General features: G+C 56.6%; 1 protein-coding gene across 1 annotated transcript in view; it reads left to right on the top strand.

Annotated features, from left to right (window-relative positions):
* The window catches only part of PRKCA (protein kinase C, alpha), a 176,527-nt gene that overhangs the window by 153,582 nt on the left and 10,017 nt on the right, over positions 1 to 12,928 (top strand). Inside the window, exons 15-17 of the mRNA XM_010856474.1 lie at positions 6,558 to 6,638; positions 8,999 to 9,106; positions 9,706 to 9,846. Coding sequence (XP_010854776.1) covers positions 6,558 to 6,638; positions 8,999 to 9,106; positions 9,706 to 9,846 — 330 coding nt within the window. The remainder of the gene's footprint in view (positions 1 to 6,557; positions 6,639 to 8,998; positions 9,107 to 9,705; positions 9,847 to 12,928) is intronic.

Raw genomic sequence — 12,928 nt, 5'->3', positions numbered from 1 at the left:
GAAAACGCTGCTCGCTGTGTGCGCTCAGCTCTCGGCGTCTGGAAGAGGCAAAACTAGGAAGACCGTGAAAAAGATGAGTCGTTGCCGTGGTCCGGGGAGGGGGGACAGGGCACAGAGGGGTCTGAGGACGCGGAGACTCTCGAGTACGGTAATGGCACACGTCATGGTACATTTTCAAAAACCCGTAGGACGCACAGGCCAAGAGCGAGCCCTGATGTAAACCTGGGTTCAGGGGACAACGAGGTGCAGCTGCAGGTCCGTCGGCTCTAACAAAGGAGCACCATGGTCCAGACGTCCCGGGTTCAAGTCCCAGCTTTGCGCCTGACTGGCTGTTCAGCCTGAGGCTGAACTAAGCTACTTAACCTATCTGTACCTCCTTCTTCATCTTTGAAATGGGCTGCTCCTACTGCCGGCGTCTCATGAGGGCTCCATGTGCCGACAGAGAGGAGACCCCGGCCCTTGGTCAAATTCCTGATGGTTGCTGCTCTCAACTACATCTGAAGCCGCACACGCTGCCTCCGATTCCATGAAGGCCTGTCTGCTTCGGGCAGGTTGTGCGGCCCCAGCCCAGGACGCTGGGGGCGGGGGTGGTCCTGGAGCGACATCCTTCCAGCTGCCGCCAGCCTGTGGCCTCCTAAGAGGCCAGGGCTGCCCCCTGCCCCTGCCCCTTCCTCCCACGTCCTGAGCCCAGGCTGGCAGAAAGCCGTTCATACTCTGCTTACAAGACAGGCAACATCCCGACACCCCCGAACACGTGGCTTGAGGGGCTATAGTAACAGTCACAATGACAGACAGCCGTGGAGCTGGTGTCCGGGCCCCAGGGCCGCCTCTGCCTCCTGTGTGCCGCTGGGAGGCTGCCGGCTCCAGCCTTCCTGCGAGCCTGCCTTTCCTGTCGTGAGTTTCCTGCGACGGGAACCATATCGCCAGGGCAGTCCCTCACTGGGGTCTGCAGGGCACCAGGCATCTCCCGGGCTGGGCTGTGCTCCCAGTGCCAGAGACCCTGCACCCGTCCCCTTGGGGACAGACCCAAGACAGCCTCCCGTCCACGCTGTGGTCCCTGAGCAACGGCCTCAGCCCAGAGCTGGCTTCCTGGGTGGGCGGGAACATGGGCACCGGACTGGACGGTGGGAGCTGGTAGGACTCAGAGTCTGGGCCAGCCCCGCCAGGAGGGATAAAATGCAAGCCAGAACTGCCTTCAAGTAGCCATGTGTCTGAAAAAAGAGGGGAAGTTAGTTCTAATATATCTTATTGAACCCAGCATATCCAAAGTGAACGATTCTCCACGGGCTAGTCTGCATTTGGGGGTTTTGCACCCAGAGCGCATCTCCGTTTGCACAGCTGCTTCTCAGAGGCTCAGAGCCGCGCATGGCCGAGCGGCTGCTCAGGGGGTCAGTGCGGGTCTTCTGGCTCATGGGGCTGGGAACCGGTGCCCTAGGCCTGTGCTTCTGGGTGCTCGGCTGTTTTGTGTGCTCCTTCTCTAGCCGGTTCCCCTTTGCAGAGAGGTAGAGATGGTTTTAATAGCAGCTCACTGGGGGCAAAGTCTGCTTCTTGCTAAACGAGGGTGTGTGGTGCTGAGGTCACCACCCCCCTGGCAGCTCAGATCATAGAGCCGTCTCATCCCATCCAGGGTGAAGCCGTGGTGATCAACTCTCAGGGTCCCCAGGAGGAAATGCTCCCGCTAACCCCTAAGGCCATCCTGTTACTAACACCCGCAGGTGCTGTGGGGTTCAGAGCAGCCTCGGGCGCTCCGAGCAGGGCTGGCTGGCCGGCACCAGGGGCTGACCAAGGCCGTCGCCTCGGAGGACGCAGCAGGGTTCTCAGCACCAGTCAGGAGACCTTAACTCTGTGGACGTGGACTGCAAGGAGCAAGTCAATACAAGAGTCAGAACAAACCGCACTGAAAGCTTCAGGTGGCCTTTAGGGTGTGTGGATCATTCTGGCCAGAGTCAGAGTTCCACACCCTGGACTTCTGACAATTCCCCGAACTTGGGGGCACCTTCCAGGCCCCGGAGCAGGCAGGCCTGGGTGGTGAGAGGCTCGGATGTGTGTGGAAGTGGAGTCCGAGGTAAAGCTGGTTCCCTACCCAGGCCACACTTCGGCCTTGTGGGTCACACAGCAGCACAGCCTGTGTTCAAAATAAACAAAAACCAAAATAGATAAACAGCAGTTTTCCTATACAGCTCAGAGAGCTATATTCAACATTCTATAATAACCTAAATGGAAAGGAATTTAAAAAAACGTAGATATACACATGTGTGTGTGTGTGCGCGTGCGTGCGTGTGCGTGTGTGTGTGGTCTCCCCTGGTGGCTCAGATGGTTAAAAACCCGCCATTTGATATCTGGGCCAGGAAGATCCCCGGAGCAGGGCATGGCAACCCACTCCAGTATTCTTGCCTGGAGAATCCCATGGACCGAGGAACCTGGTGGGCTACAGTCCGTGGGGTCACAAAAGAGTCAGACATGACTGAAGTGACTTAGCACAAACGCACGCATATATATGTAACAGAATCACTTTGCTGTATACCTGGAGCTAACACAATATTGTAAATCAACTACCCTTCTATTACAAATTCTTTAAAAAAAAAAACAAACACTAAAACACTGATTAATGAGAACAGATTGCAGGGCCTCGCTTTAATATAGTTACAAGAGCAAATTTTACTCAAGGGCTTTTGAAATATAGTTACGACAACTGGAATGATGATTTTGAATCTCGTTAAACTAATCCTCAGAGTCCTTTGATTCATATTTTATTAATCCCAGTGCGAGTGGTTCCATGTATTTGAAAGCCATAAATTGTAGTTTTAAAACAAATATTTCAATATTCAGAGCACCACTCATTATCTGTTTGGTTTCGGGCATCTCGCTTCTATCCCCTAAAATCTGAGCCAGCAGTCGTTGCTGGCTCCCTGGGCACACAGTGGGCAGTGTGTCTCACACACTGGGAGCCGGGCGAGTGAGCCCTCCTCTCCCAGCCAGGATCTGTGGTTCCTCTACTCGCCCAGGTCAGGCCATCAGGGACTGGTAGGACTCCAGCATTTCATGTCATTAGGGAATAAACTAGGGACACATTTTGGTAGGGTTTTTTGTGCTTTTCATGTTTGTACTTTCTGAGTTTTCAGAGAAGAACAGTCTTCAAGAGAAACTAAGGCTTCTCTGCAGGTCCCTCTGGCTCTCCTTGTCTTGCTGAGGAAACGAGCTCTGAAGCTACCGAATCCGAACATGCGCCCCCTATTCCCACCCACACGGAGCCAGGAACATGTCCTCCTCACGCCCCAGCGAGAAATAGTAACTATTTAAAGGAATAGGGTGGGCCGATACGCAGGAAGTTAGCTGATGTCCCAGGACATTTGCTTAGACATAGGGGAAACATAGCCTAGGGCACCCCAGAGTCCACTGGAACACCCCAGAGTCCACTGGGACACCCGAGTCCTCTAGGGCACTCTGGAGTCCACTAGAGCATCCCAGGGTCCTCTCGGGCATCCCGGAGTCCTCTAGGGCATCCCAGGGTCCTCTAGGGCACCCTGGAGTCCTCTAGGGCACCCCAGGATCTTCTAGGGCACCCCAGAGTCCTCTAGGGCACCCTGGAGTCCTCTAGGGCACCCCAGGGTCTTCTAGGGCACCCCAGAGTCTTCTAGAGCACCCTGGAGTCCTCTAGGGCATCCCAGGGTCCCCTAGGGCACCCCAGAATCCTCTAGGGCATCCCAGAATCCTGTAGGGCACCCCAGAATCCTCTAGGGCATCCCAGGGTCCTCTAGGGCACCCCAGAGTCCTCTAGGGCAACCCTGGAGTCCTCTAGGGCACCCCAGGGTCCTCTAGGGCACCCTGGAGTCCTCTAGGGCATCCCAGGGTCCTCTAGGGCACCCTGGAGTCCTCTAGGGCATCCCAGGGTCCTCTAGGGCACCCCGGAGTCCTCTAGGGCATCCCAGGGTCCTCTCGGGCATCCCGGAGTCCTCTAGGGCACCCCAGGGTCCTCTAGGGCACCCCAGGGTCCTCTAGGGCACCCCAGAGTCCTCTAGAGCACCCCGGAGTCCTCTAGGGCACCTCAGGGTCCTCTAGGGCATCCCAGGGTCCTCTAGGGCACCCCAGGGTCTTCTAGGGCACCCCAGAGTCCTCTAGAGCACCCTGGAGTCCTCTAGGGCACCTCAGGGTCCTCTAGGGCATCCCAGGGTCCTCTAGGGCACCCCAGAGTCCTCTAGAGCACCCCGGAGTCCTCTAGGGCACCTCAGGGTCCTCTAGGGCATCCCAGGGTCCTCTAGGGCACCGCAGAATCCTCTAGGGCATCCCAGGGTCCTCTAGGGCACCCCGGAGTCCTCTAGGGCATCCCAGAATCCTGTAGGGCATCCCAGGGTCCTCTCGGGCATCCCGGAGTCCTCTAGGGCATCCCAGGGTCCTCTAGGGCACCCCAGAGTCCTCTAGGGCATCCCAGGGTCCTCTCGGGCATCCCGGAGTCCTCTAGGGCATCCCAGAATCCTCTAGGGCATCCCAGGGTCCCCTAGGGCACCCCAGAATCCTCTAGGGCATCCCAGAATCCTGTAGGGCATCCCAGGGTCCTCTCGGGCATCCCGGAGTCCTCTAGGGCATCCCAGGGTCCTCTGGGGCACCCCAGAGTCCTCTAGGGCACCCTAGGGTCCTCTAGGGCACCCCAGGGTCTTCTAGGGCACCCCAGAGTCCTCTAGAGCACCCTGGAGTCCTCTAGGGCATCCCAGGGTCCTCTCGGGCATCCCGGGGTCCTCTAGGGCATCCCAGGGTCCTCTAGGGCACCCAGGAGTCCTCTAGGGCATCCCAGGGTCCTCTAGGGCATCCCAGGGTCCTCTCGGGCATCCCGGAGTCCTCTAGGGCATCCCAGGGTCCTCTAGGGCACCCCAGAGTCCTCTAGGGCACCCTGGAGTCCTCTAGGGCACCCCAGGGTCTTCTAGGGCACCCCAGAGTCCTCTAGGGCATCCCAGGGTCCTGTAGGGCACCCCAGGGTCCTCTCGGGCATCCCGGAGTCCTCTAGGGCATCCCAGGGTCCTCTAGGGCACCCCAGAGTCCTCTAGAGCACCCTGGAGTCCTCTAGGGCACCTCAGGGTCCTCTAGGGCATCCCAGGGTCCTCTAGGGCACCCCAGAGTCCTCTAGAGCACCCCGGAGTCCTCTAGGGCACCTCAGGGTCCTCTAGGGCACCCTGGAGTCCTCTAGGGCATCCCAGGGTCCTCTAGGGCACCTCAGGGTCCTCTAGGGCATCCCAGGGTCCTCTCCGGCATCCCGGAGTCCTCTAGGGCATCCCAGGGTCCTCTAGGGCATCCCAGGGTCCCCTAGGGCACCCCAGAATCCTGTAGGGCATCCCAGAATCCTGTAGGGCATCCCAGGGTCCTCTCGGGCATCCCGGAGTCCTCTAGGGCATCCCAGGGTCCTCTAGGGCACCCCGGAGTCCTCTAGGGCACCCCAGGGTCCTCTAGGGCATCCCAGGGTCCTCTAGGGCACCCCGGAGTCCTCTAGGGCATCCCAGAATCCTCTAGGGCACCCCAGAATCCTCTAGGGCATCCCAGAATCCTGTAGGGCACCCCAGAATCCTCTAGGGCATCCCAGGGTCCCCTAGGGCACCCCAGAATCCTCTAGGGCATTCCAGAATCCTGTAGGGCACCCCGGAATCCTCTAGGGCACCCCAGGGTCCTCTAGGGCACCCTGGAGTCCAGTTTGTCTGCAGAGCTGCAGGTGTTCGTGCTGAGCACCTGTTGGAACCCTCCACCTGAGTCCTGGGGCGTGACCACGGTCAGCAACGTGTGTGCTTAGGCCTGCAGCCTACCTGCGAGGCAGCGTCTTAGAAATCCGAGTCAGTACTACCCCCTCCCAGGGTGGGGCAGGGGGCCTAGAGCCCCCTGCACGTCCAAGAGTCTCCAGCGGGTAGAGGGGCGGGCAGGGGACAAGGTCTCCGGGCCCATCACCAGCTGCGACCAGTCATTTCATTTTACTCAAGTATCTAACCCAAATCTAAGAGGTCACGCGTCATGTTGCACCCACAGACACATCTCTGAGGCACATGGCTGTGCACACACTCACTTCTAACTGAAGGACACTTTGTAACTAACCCTCAGACCTTGTAGGCCAGGGAACAATGTTAGCAACAGTCCTCTAACATCATCCAACCTCAAGACTGTATTTTGGTTTTACTAACTTTTTTTTACAGTTGGTTTGAATCAAGATTCAGACAAGGTCCAGCTCGTACATTTGATTATATTTTGCGTCTCTCTTCAAGACACTTCGAAATGTCAGTCCTTCTGCAGGTGCCCTCAGGCCTGTTGTGCAGCACAAGGAAACTGGAATTCCTCTTTATCCTTCTCCTCCTCCTCGTCACCATCTTTATTATTTTCAGCAAAGTTCTGTGACACAGTTAGTCTCCAGGTGGGTTCGGAAGAAGAGTCCAATGGGTCCAGAGCTCTCGTGGGGCAAAAGGATCCCTTCAAACCCAACGGCAAGCATCGTCGCCACCTCGTGTGGAGAACAGAGTGTAAACGCCTGCACGCTTGCCTTCCCTGTTCGCTCACCAAATGCAGTCGATGTGTTTGCCTTCTCACAGATAATCGCCTATCAGCCGTACGGGAAGTCCGTGGACTGGTGGGCCTACGGCGTCCTGTTGTACGAGATGTTGGCTGGGCAGGTGAGTTTCGCGTGTTTCACGCTCGTGTGAGGCCGCGTGGCGTGACGGCTGCAGGTCTGTTGGGCCAAGGTCATGGGACACGGCCGATTCCAGTCGGACTTCCCTGATCCTGGCCAGAGCGGGAGAAATGGTGCCAAGCTCATCTTCTGATCGTAAAAACCCAATTCGCAGGGTGCAGACAGGGCAGCTTTCTCGTCACCCACTGAAGCCCCTGCACGGTGAGAACAGCAGCCGCCTGCTGCGCTTCCGTGTCTCAGCCAGGGCCGGGGTGAGGTGCACAGCTTGTTTCTCCAGAAACCACCAGCTGCTGCATGTGCGGAGACAGAGTCGTTGTCAAAGGAAGATGTTAGTTAGGCCTGAAGAGGTGTTTCAATAGCTTCTCCGTCTGCCCTTATCTCTCCCTGGGCAATTCATTGTAATTTTCATAGAAGTCAGCGAGGCTGAACCTCCAGTTGAGAAAAGGAAGACTAGGCTCCTCTTGGCCGCGTGACCCAGGTCAGATCACCAAGGGCACCGCTGCCCAAGTCCCTCTTTCTAAGGTGTGGCTTCCTGTCCGTGTCACTAGGCTCAGGACACGAGCCGCCATTGGCAGACGACCCCCCCAAGGCGCAAGTGGGTTAGCAGCAACAGGGGCACGTCCGTCTCAGGGTCTTGGGGCAGGCCTGTGGGCAGGGAGCTCAGCCCGCAGTCGTCCACGGACCACGCTACTCCCGGCTGTGGCTCCACCGTCTAGGGCCTCGGGTTCCACCGCTGCATCCTCCTTACTCAACTGGCTGGTGGAGAGAGGGGGACAGAGTGTTGAGGGGCCAGCCTGGAGCCCACATGCATCTCTCCTGCCTGCACTGTGCCAGCCACAGGCCCCCAAGAACCAGAGGGCTGGCAGAGGGCTGGCCACGAGCTCGGCGTGGGGCTGCGGGGCTGGGGAGCCCCAGGCACGTCTCAGCCGTTTCTACCCATGATTCTGTCCCGGGCAGCTTCCGATGACCTCTCAGCCCTCCAGGGGCTTCCCTGGTGGCTCAGCTGGTAAAGAATCCACCTGCAATGTGGGAGACCTGGGTTTGATCCCTGGGTTGGGAAGATCCCCTGGAGAAGGGAAAGGCTTCCCACCCAGTAGTCTGGCCTGGAGAATTCCATGGACTCTATAGTCCACGGGGTCACAAAGAGTCAGACACAATTGAGCGACTTTCTCTTTCCTGTCAGCCTCCGAGTGTGCTGAGGAGCTTGCCCTCCGTAGCTAAGAGCCTTCGTAGGAGAAAATGTAAATAAATACCCCCAAAGAAGTCTCTGAATCTTTGTTCTTGGGAAAGAGTCACCCTTTCTGACAAGTCACTTCCATCAATTCACTTAGTATCCATTCAATGCGGATGTATTAAATGTGCCTGGTGAAGGTTCTGAGAAGCACACAGACCTGACCTTCAGGAAGCCTGCAATCTAGAGAGACCATAGATGAGGAGCGTTTGCCGCTTGGCATCGGCAGGGACTGGTTCCCGGACCCCGACCGCCGGGTCCCTGGTGGGGACTGGCTCCCGGGCCCCACCGACCACTGGGTTCCTGGGGGGGACTAGTTCACGGACCCCACAGACAGCCAGGTTCCTGGGGGGGACTGGCTCCCGCTGGGTCCCTGGGAGGCGCGAGTCCCGGTGTAGACCGTGCGGTGTCTGCGCAGGCCGCGCGTGTCCTTCCGTGTTACTCAGTACACCCGACACGGTGCAAGTGCCACATGCGTGGTTGTGAATACCGTATCAACGGTCTGTGTTTGCTGAAAACCTAAAGCGCTGTAAGTGCTACGTATGTAGCTGTAAATACAGGATCGATGCTCTGTGTTTGCCAGTGTGGCAGTTTCAGGTTTTCCTTTTCCTGTATTCGTTTATTTTTGGCCATCCTGCCTGGCTTGTGGGATATTAGTGTCCCAGCAGGGATCAAACCCAGGTGCTGGTGGTGAAAGCACCACGTCCTAACCACTGGATGGCCAGAGAATCCTGAGTTTTGCTTTTTAAAATGTTTTGGACTTTTGTTTCACTTTCGATCTGCGGTTGGTTGACTGTAATAGCAATAAACTCAGAAGAGATTAAGAACAGGTTAATGGGTTAATTATAATTTATTTGCAAATTGTTACAAGCATTACTCAAAAGCATTTTCCCTAAAGATTTTTGGGGTTGCCCAGGGCAAGATAATTAAAGGGACAGAGGAAAAAATGGAAAACACACTCAACCACCAGCCTAATTAAAAGTAATCAGCCCGCGAGTGTGCAGCCCGCGTGTGCAAGGAGCCAGCTGTTCCCTGGCGCTGAGCGGCATCTGCGGGCCCGAGGGGTGAGCCTCTCAGCCTAAGTCGCCCCCTCCCCCTCTTTTCCGCACCAGCCTCCGTTCGACGGTGAGGACGAGGACGAGCTGTTCCAGTCCATCATGGAGCACAACGTCTCGTACCCCAAGTCCTTGTCCAAGGAGGCCGTGTCCATCTGCAAAGGGGTGAGTCACAGGCCGGAGATGCCTCCTGGCACGTCTCAGAGGCATCCTGGGGGGCCACGTGCCCACGCCCCCAGGTTTCAGGTGGCGCCTTTCTTGTGACAGCGTGTGCTTTTGTGAACCATGAGTCTTGGGTTCAGAGCATTTTGGTCCAGGCAGCAAGCAGGCATGTGATGCTGGCCTGCAACACCTCGAGCACACACCAGGTGCAGCGACTGTGCCTTTAACAAGCTTGTTATTTGGCTGTGCCGGGTCTTAGTTGCGGCCTAGGGGCTCTCGATCTGGGGATCTGGGCGCAGAGCAGCCAGAGGGCGCCCACCCACCCCAGCGTTGTTCCGGTGGATCTGTTTGCTCCTGTCTTTTTTCCGTTGTACTGATCGTAGCGCGTGTTTCAGGCCTCAGTGTGCTGGTCTGACTGTCGCACAGTGTGAAAGGGCTCCCGCAGCCGACGCCGCTCAGCCGTCACCTCGCATCACCTTTTTTACTTTGGTGAGAGCGCTCCGGCTCGGCTGTCCGCGGGGATCGGTACACAGTCCGGGACTGCACGGCAGCCCCCGTGTTGCCCTGTCCCACACGAGAGCCTCTTTCTCCCCCACCTCTAGCTGATGACCAAGCACCCCGGGAAGCGGCTGGGCTGCGGGCCCGAGGGCGAGCGGGACGTGCGGGAGCATGCCTTCTTCCGGAGGATCGACTGGGAGAAGCTGGAGAACCGCGAGATCCAGCCACCCTTCAAGCCCAAAGTGGTGAGTTGGTGCCCGGCCCTTCTTCCTGGGGTCCCGGGGCTTTCTTCTGGAGGGAGGGGGCTGGTGACCCCCCGGCCTCTGCAGTTCCCAGTGGGCCTCAGTCGTGTGGCCCCCATGCCCTCTGTAGGCAGCAGAGCTGCCCCCATGCGATGTGAGAACCAGGGCAGGACCTCCTATCTTGGCCTCACAGGACCCCTTGGGTGCATGCAGCTCTCCTGGCCTGGCCTCGGCCTACAGGGGCCCCAAAGCATAAGGAGGCCTCAGCCGGCCCACCGGCGGGCCTGGGGACGGTCCGCACCCTGGCCAGGCCCCTGCCCCAAGGACTGTGTCCGCCCATCTCCAGCATGGTGCCTTGGCTTCCATTCTTACTGTATGACCTCCCCTCGGCCCTGTTCCTTGTTCGTTTACAAATTCGTCCGTTTAACCCTCACAACAACCCAGCGAGGTGGCGATCATGGTCCCCAGTTTACAGTCCAGAACACTGAGGCACAGAGAGGCTGACTCACTTGCTCGAGGACACACAGCTGCTAGGTGGTGGAACCAGGACGCGGCTCCGGTGTTCTGGCCCCAGGATCTTTCCCCGTTGCACATGGCTGCATCTTCACACCCCATCTCAGCTGGGAGAGGGGCTCCCAGAGCGCCGGGGAGCAGCCCTGCTCACAGGCGGCATCAGGAGCGTCCACGGGGCTGGTTCAGCCCGAATCTGTCTTCTCCGACAGGGGCCGCCTGAGCCTGCACAGGGACCCTCCCGGGGCGCTAAGGTAGCCCCTGGAGGGCTTGTGGCTTTCTCAGAGCAGCAGCTTTCTCATCCAGTCTGCTTATGTGTCCTCTCCTCCAAGAATAAAACTGCTGCTGGTGAGCCCACGGATTTTATTTTTCCAAGATATTTTTAGCACAAACTAAAGAAAAGCTGAAATTAATCGGGTCAGTTGACTTCCTCCTGAGTCATCATTTCACGTAGGGCCCTCGTGTCTCTGCCACCCAGCTTCTCTGTAGCCGGTCCGGCTCTGAGTCAGGAAGCTCCCGTGGGAGCAGATCCGCCTCCAGGTTGCAGAACCTGGTGTAGGAGGACGTTGGATAAAGACAGTGATGAGGGGTGCTGCAGGCGGGCTCAGTGGAGTATTCTGTCAGGGATTTTCTCTCTCCCCTTTCACATCTATGTAGGCTTCTTAAGTTAAATACGAGAGGAATTCAACAGTACACAACCTAGATGGCATATTCAAAAGCAGAGACGTTACTTTGCCAACAAAGGTCCGTCTAGTCAAAGCTATGGTTTTTCCAGTTATCATGTATGGATGCGAGAGTGGGAACACAGAGAAAGCTGAGCACCGAAGAATTGATGCTTTTGGACTGAGGTGTTGGAGAAGACTCTTGAGAGTCCATTGGACTGCAAGGATATCCAACAAGTCCATCCTAAAGGAAATCAGTCCTGAATATTCATTGGAAGGACTGAGGCTGAAGCTGAAACTCCAATACTTTGGCCACCTGATGCAAAGAACTGACTTACTGGAAAAGACCCTGATGCTGGGAAAGATTGAAGGCAGGAGGAGAAGGAGGTGACAGAGGATGAGATGGTTGGATGGCATCACCGACTCAATGGACATGAGTTTGAGTGAACTCCGGGAGTTGCTGATTGACAGGGAGGCCTGGTGGGCTGCAGTCCATGGGGTCGAAAAGAGTCGGACACGACTGAGCGACTGAACTGACCGGTACAACAGTATCCTGTGCATGCATCCTAAGTTGCTGCAGTCGTGTCCGACTCTTTGCAACCCCATGGACTGCAGCCCGCCAGGCTCCTCTGTCCATGGGATTCTCCAGGCAAGAACACTAGAGTGGGTTGCCATGCCCTCCTCCAGGGGATCCTCCCGACCCAGGGACTGAGCCGCCTCACTTGCATCTCCCGCACTGGTGGGCACGTTCTTCACCACCGGTGCCGCCTGGGAAACCAAGGGTAGCTTCCCACTCACAGCGTGGTTTCTGAGCAGCAGCAGCATAGAGACACGGGCTGACCCTGCTTGTGTGTTGAGCAAAGTGCAATTACTTGTCAGTCACACTCCAGAAAGAGAGGACATGCAGCCAAGTCAACCAGAATATCCATCTTCTTCTTCTCTCTGTTCTCACTTCATCTTCAGAAGAAATAATTTCTTGGCACAGCCTCCCACTCGTGGCTATGGTGGCCCCGAACTCAGACGTGGGGGGAAACATGAGGTCCTTGCTCTGGCAGCCTAGAAGGCAGGTCGCTCCCCAGGCCCACAGAACTCCCCAGAAGGGAGTTAGGCAGTTGAGCCATGATCAGTTCAGTTCAGTTCAGTCACTCAGTCGTGTCCAACTCTTTGCAACCCCATGAATCGCAGCACACCAGGCCTCCCTGTCCATCACCAACTCCTGCAGTTCACCCAGACTCACGTCCATCGACTCAGCAATGCCATCCAGCCATCTCATCCTTTGTCGTCCCCTTCTCCTCCTGCCCCCAATCCCTCCCAGCATCAGAGTCTTTTCCAATGAGTCAACTCTTCCATGAGGTGGCCAAAGTTCTGCAGTTTCAGCTTTAGCATCATTCCTTCCAAAGAAATCCCAGGGCTGATCTCCTTCAGAATGGACTGGTTGGATCTCCTTGCAGTCCATGGGACTCTCAAGAGTCTTCTCCAACACCACAGTTCAAAAGCATCAATTCTTCAGCACTCAGCCTTCTTCACAGTCCAACTCTCACATCCATACATGACCACAGGAAAAACCATAGCCTTGACTAGATGGACCTTTGTTGGCAAAGTAATGTCTCTGCTTTTGAATATGCTATCTAGGTTGGTCATAACTTTCCTTCCAAGGAGTAAGGGTCTTTTAATTTCATGGCTGCAGTCACCATCTGCAGTGATTTTGGAGCCCCCCAAAATAAAGTCTGACACTGTTTCCACTGTTTCCCCATCTATTTCCCATGAAGTGATGGGACCGGATGCCATGATCTTCGTTTTCTGAATGTTGAGCTTTAAGCCAACTTTTTCACTCTCCACTTTCACTTTCATCAAGAGGCTTTTGAGTTCCTCTTCACTTTCTGCCATAAGGGTGGTGTCATCTGCATATCTGA

Source organism: Bison bison, unplaced genomic scaffold (genome assembly GCF_000754665.1).
Source record: "Bison bison bison isolate TAMUID 2011002044 unplaced genomic scaffold, Bison_UMD1.0 scf7180017864371, whole genome shotgun sequence".
NCBI classification, from domain to species: domain Eukaryota; kingdom Metazoa; phylum Chordata; class Mammalia; order Artiodactyla; family Bovidae; genus Bison; species Bison bison.
Note: the sequence above shows the minus strand (reverse complement) of the source record. Positions and strands in the feature narration are given on the sequence as shown.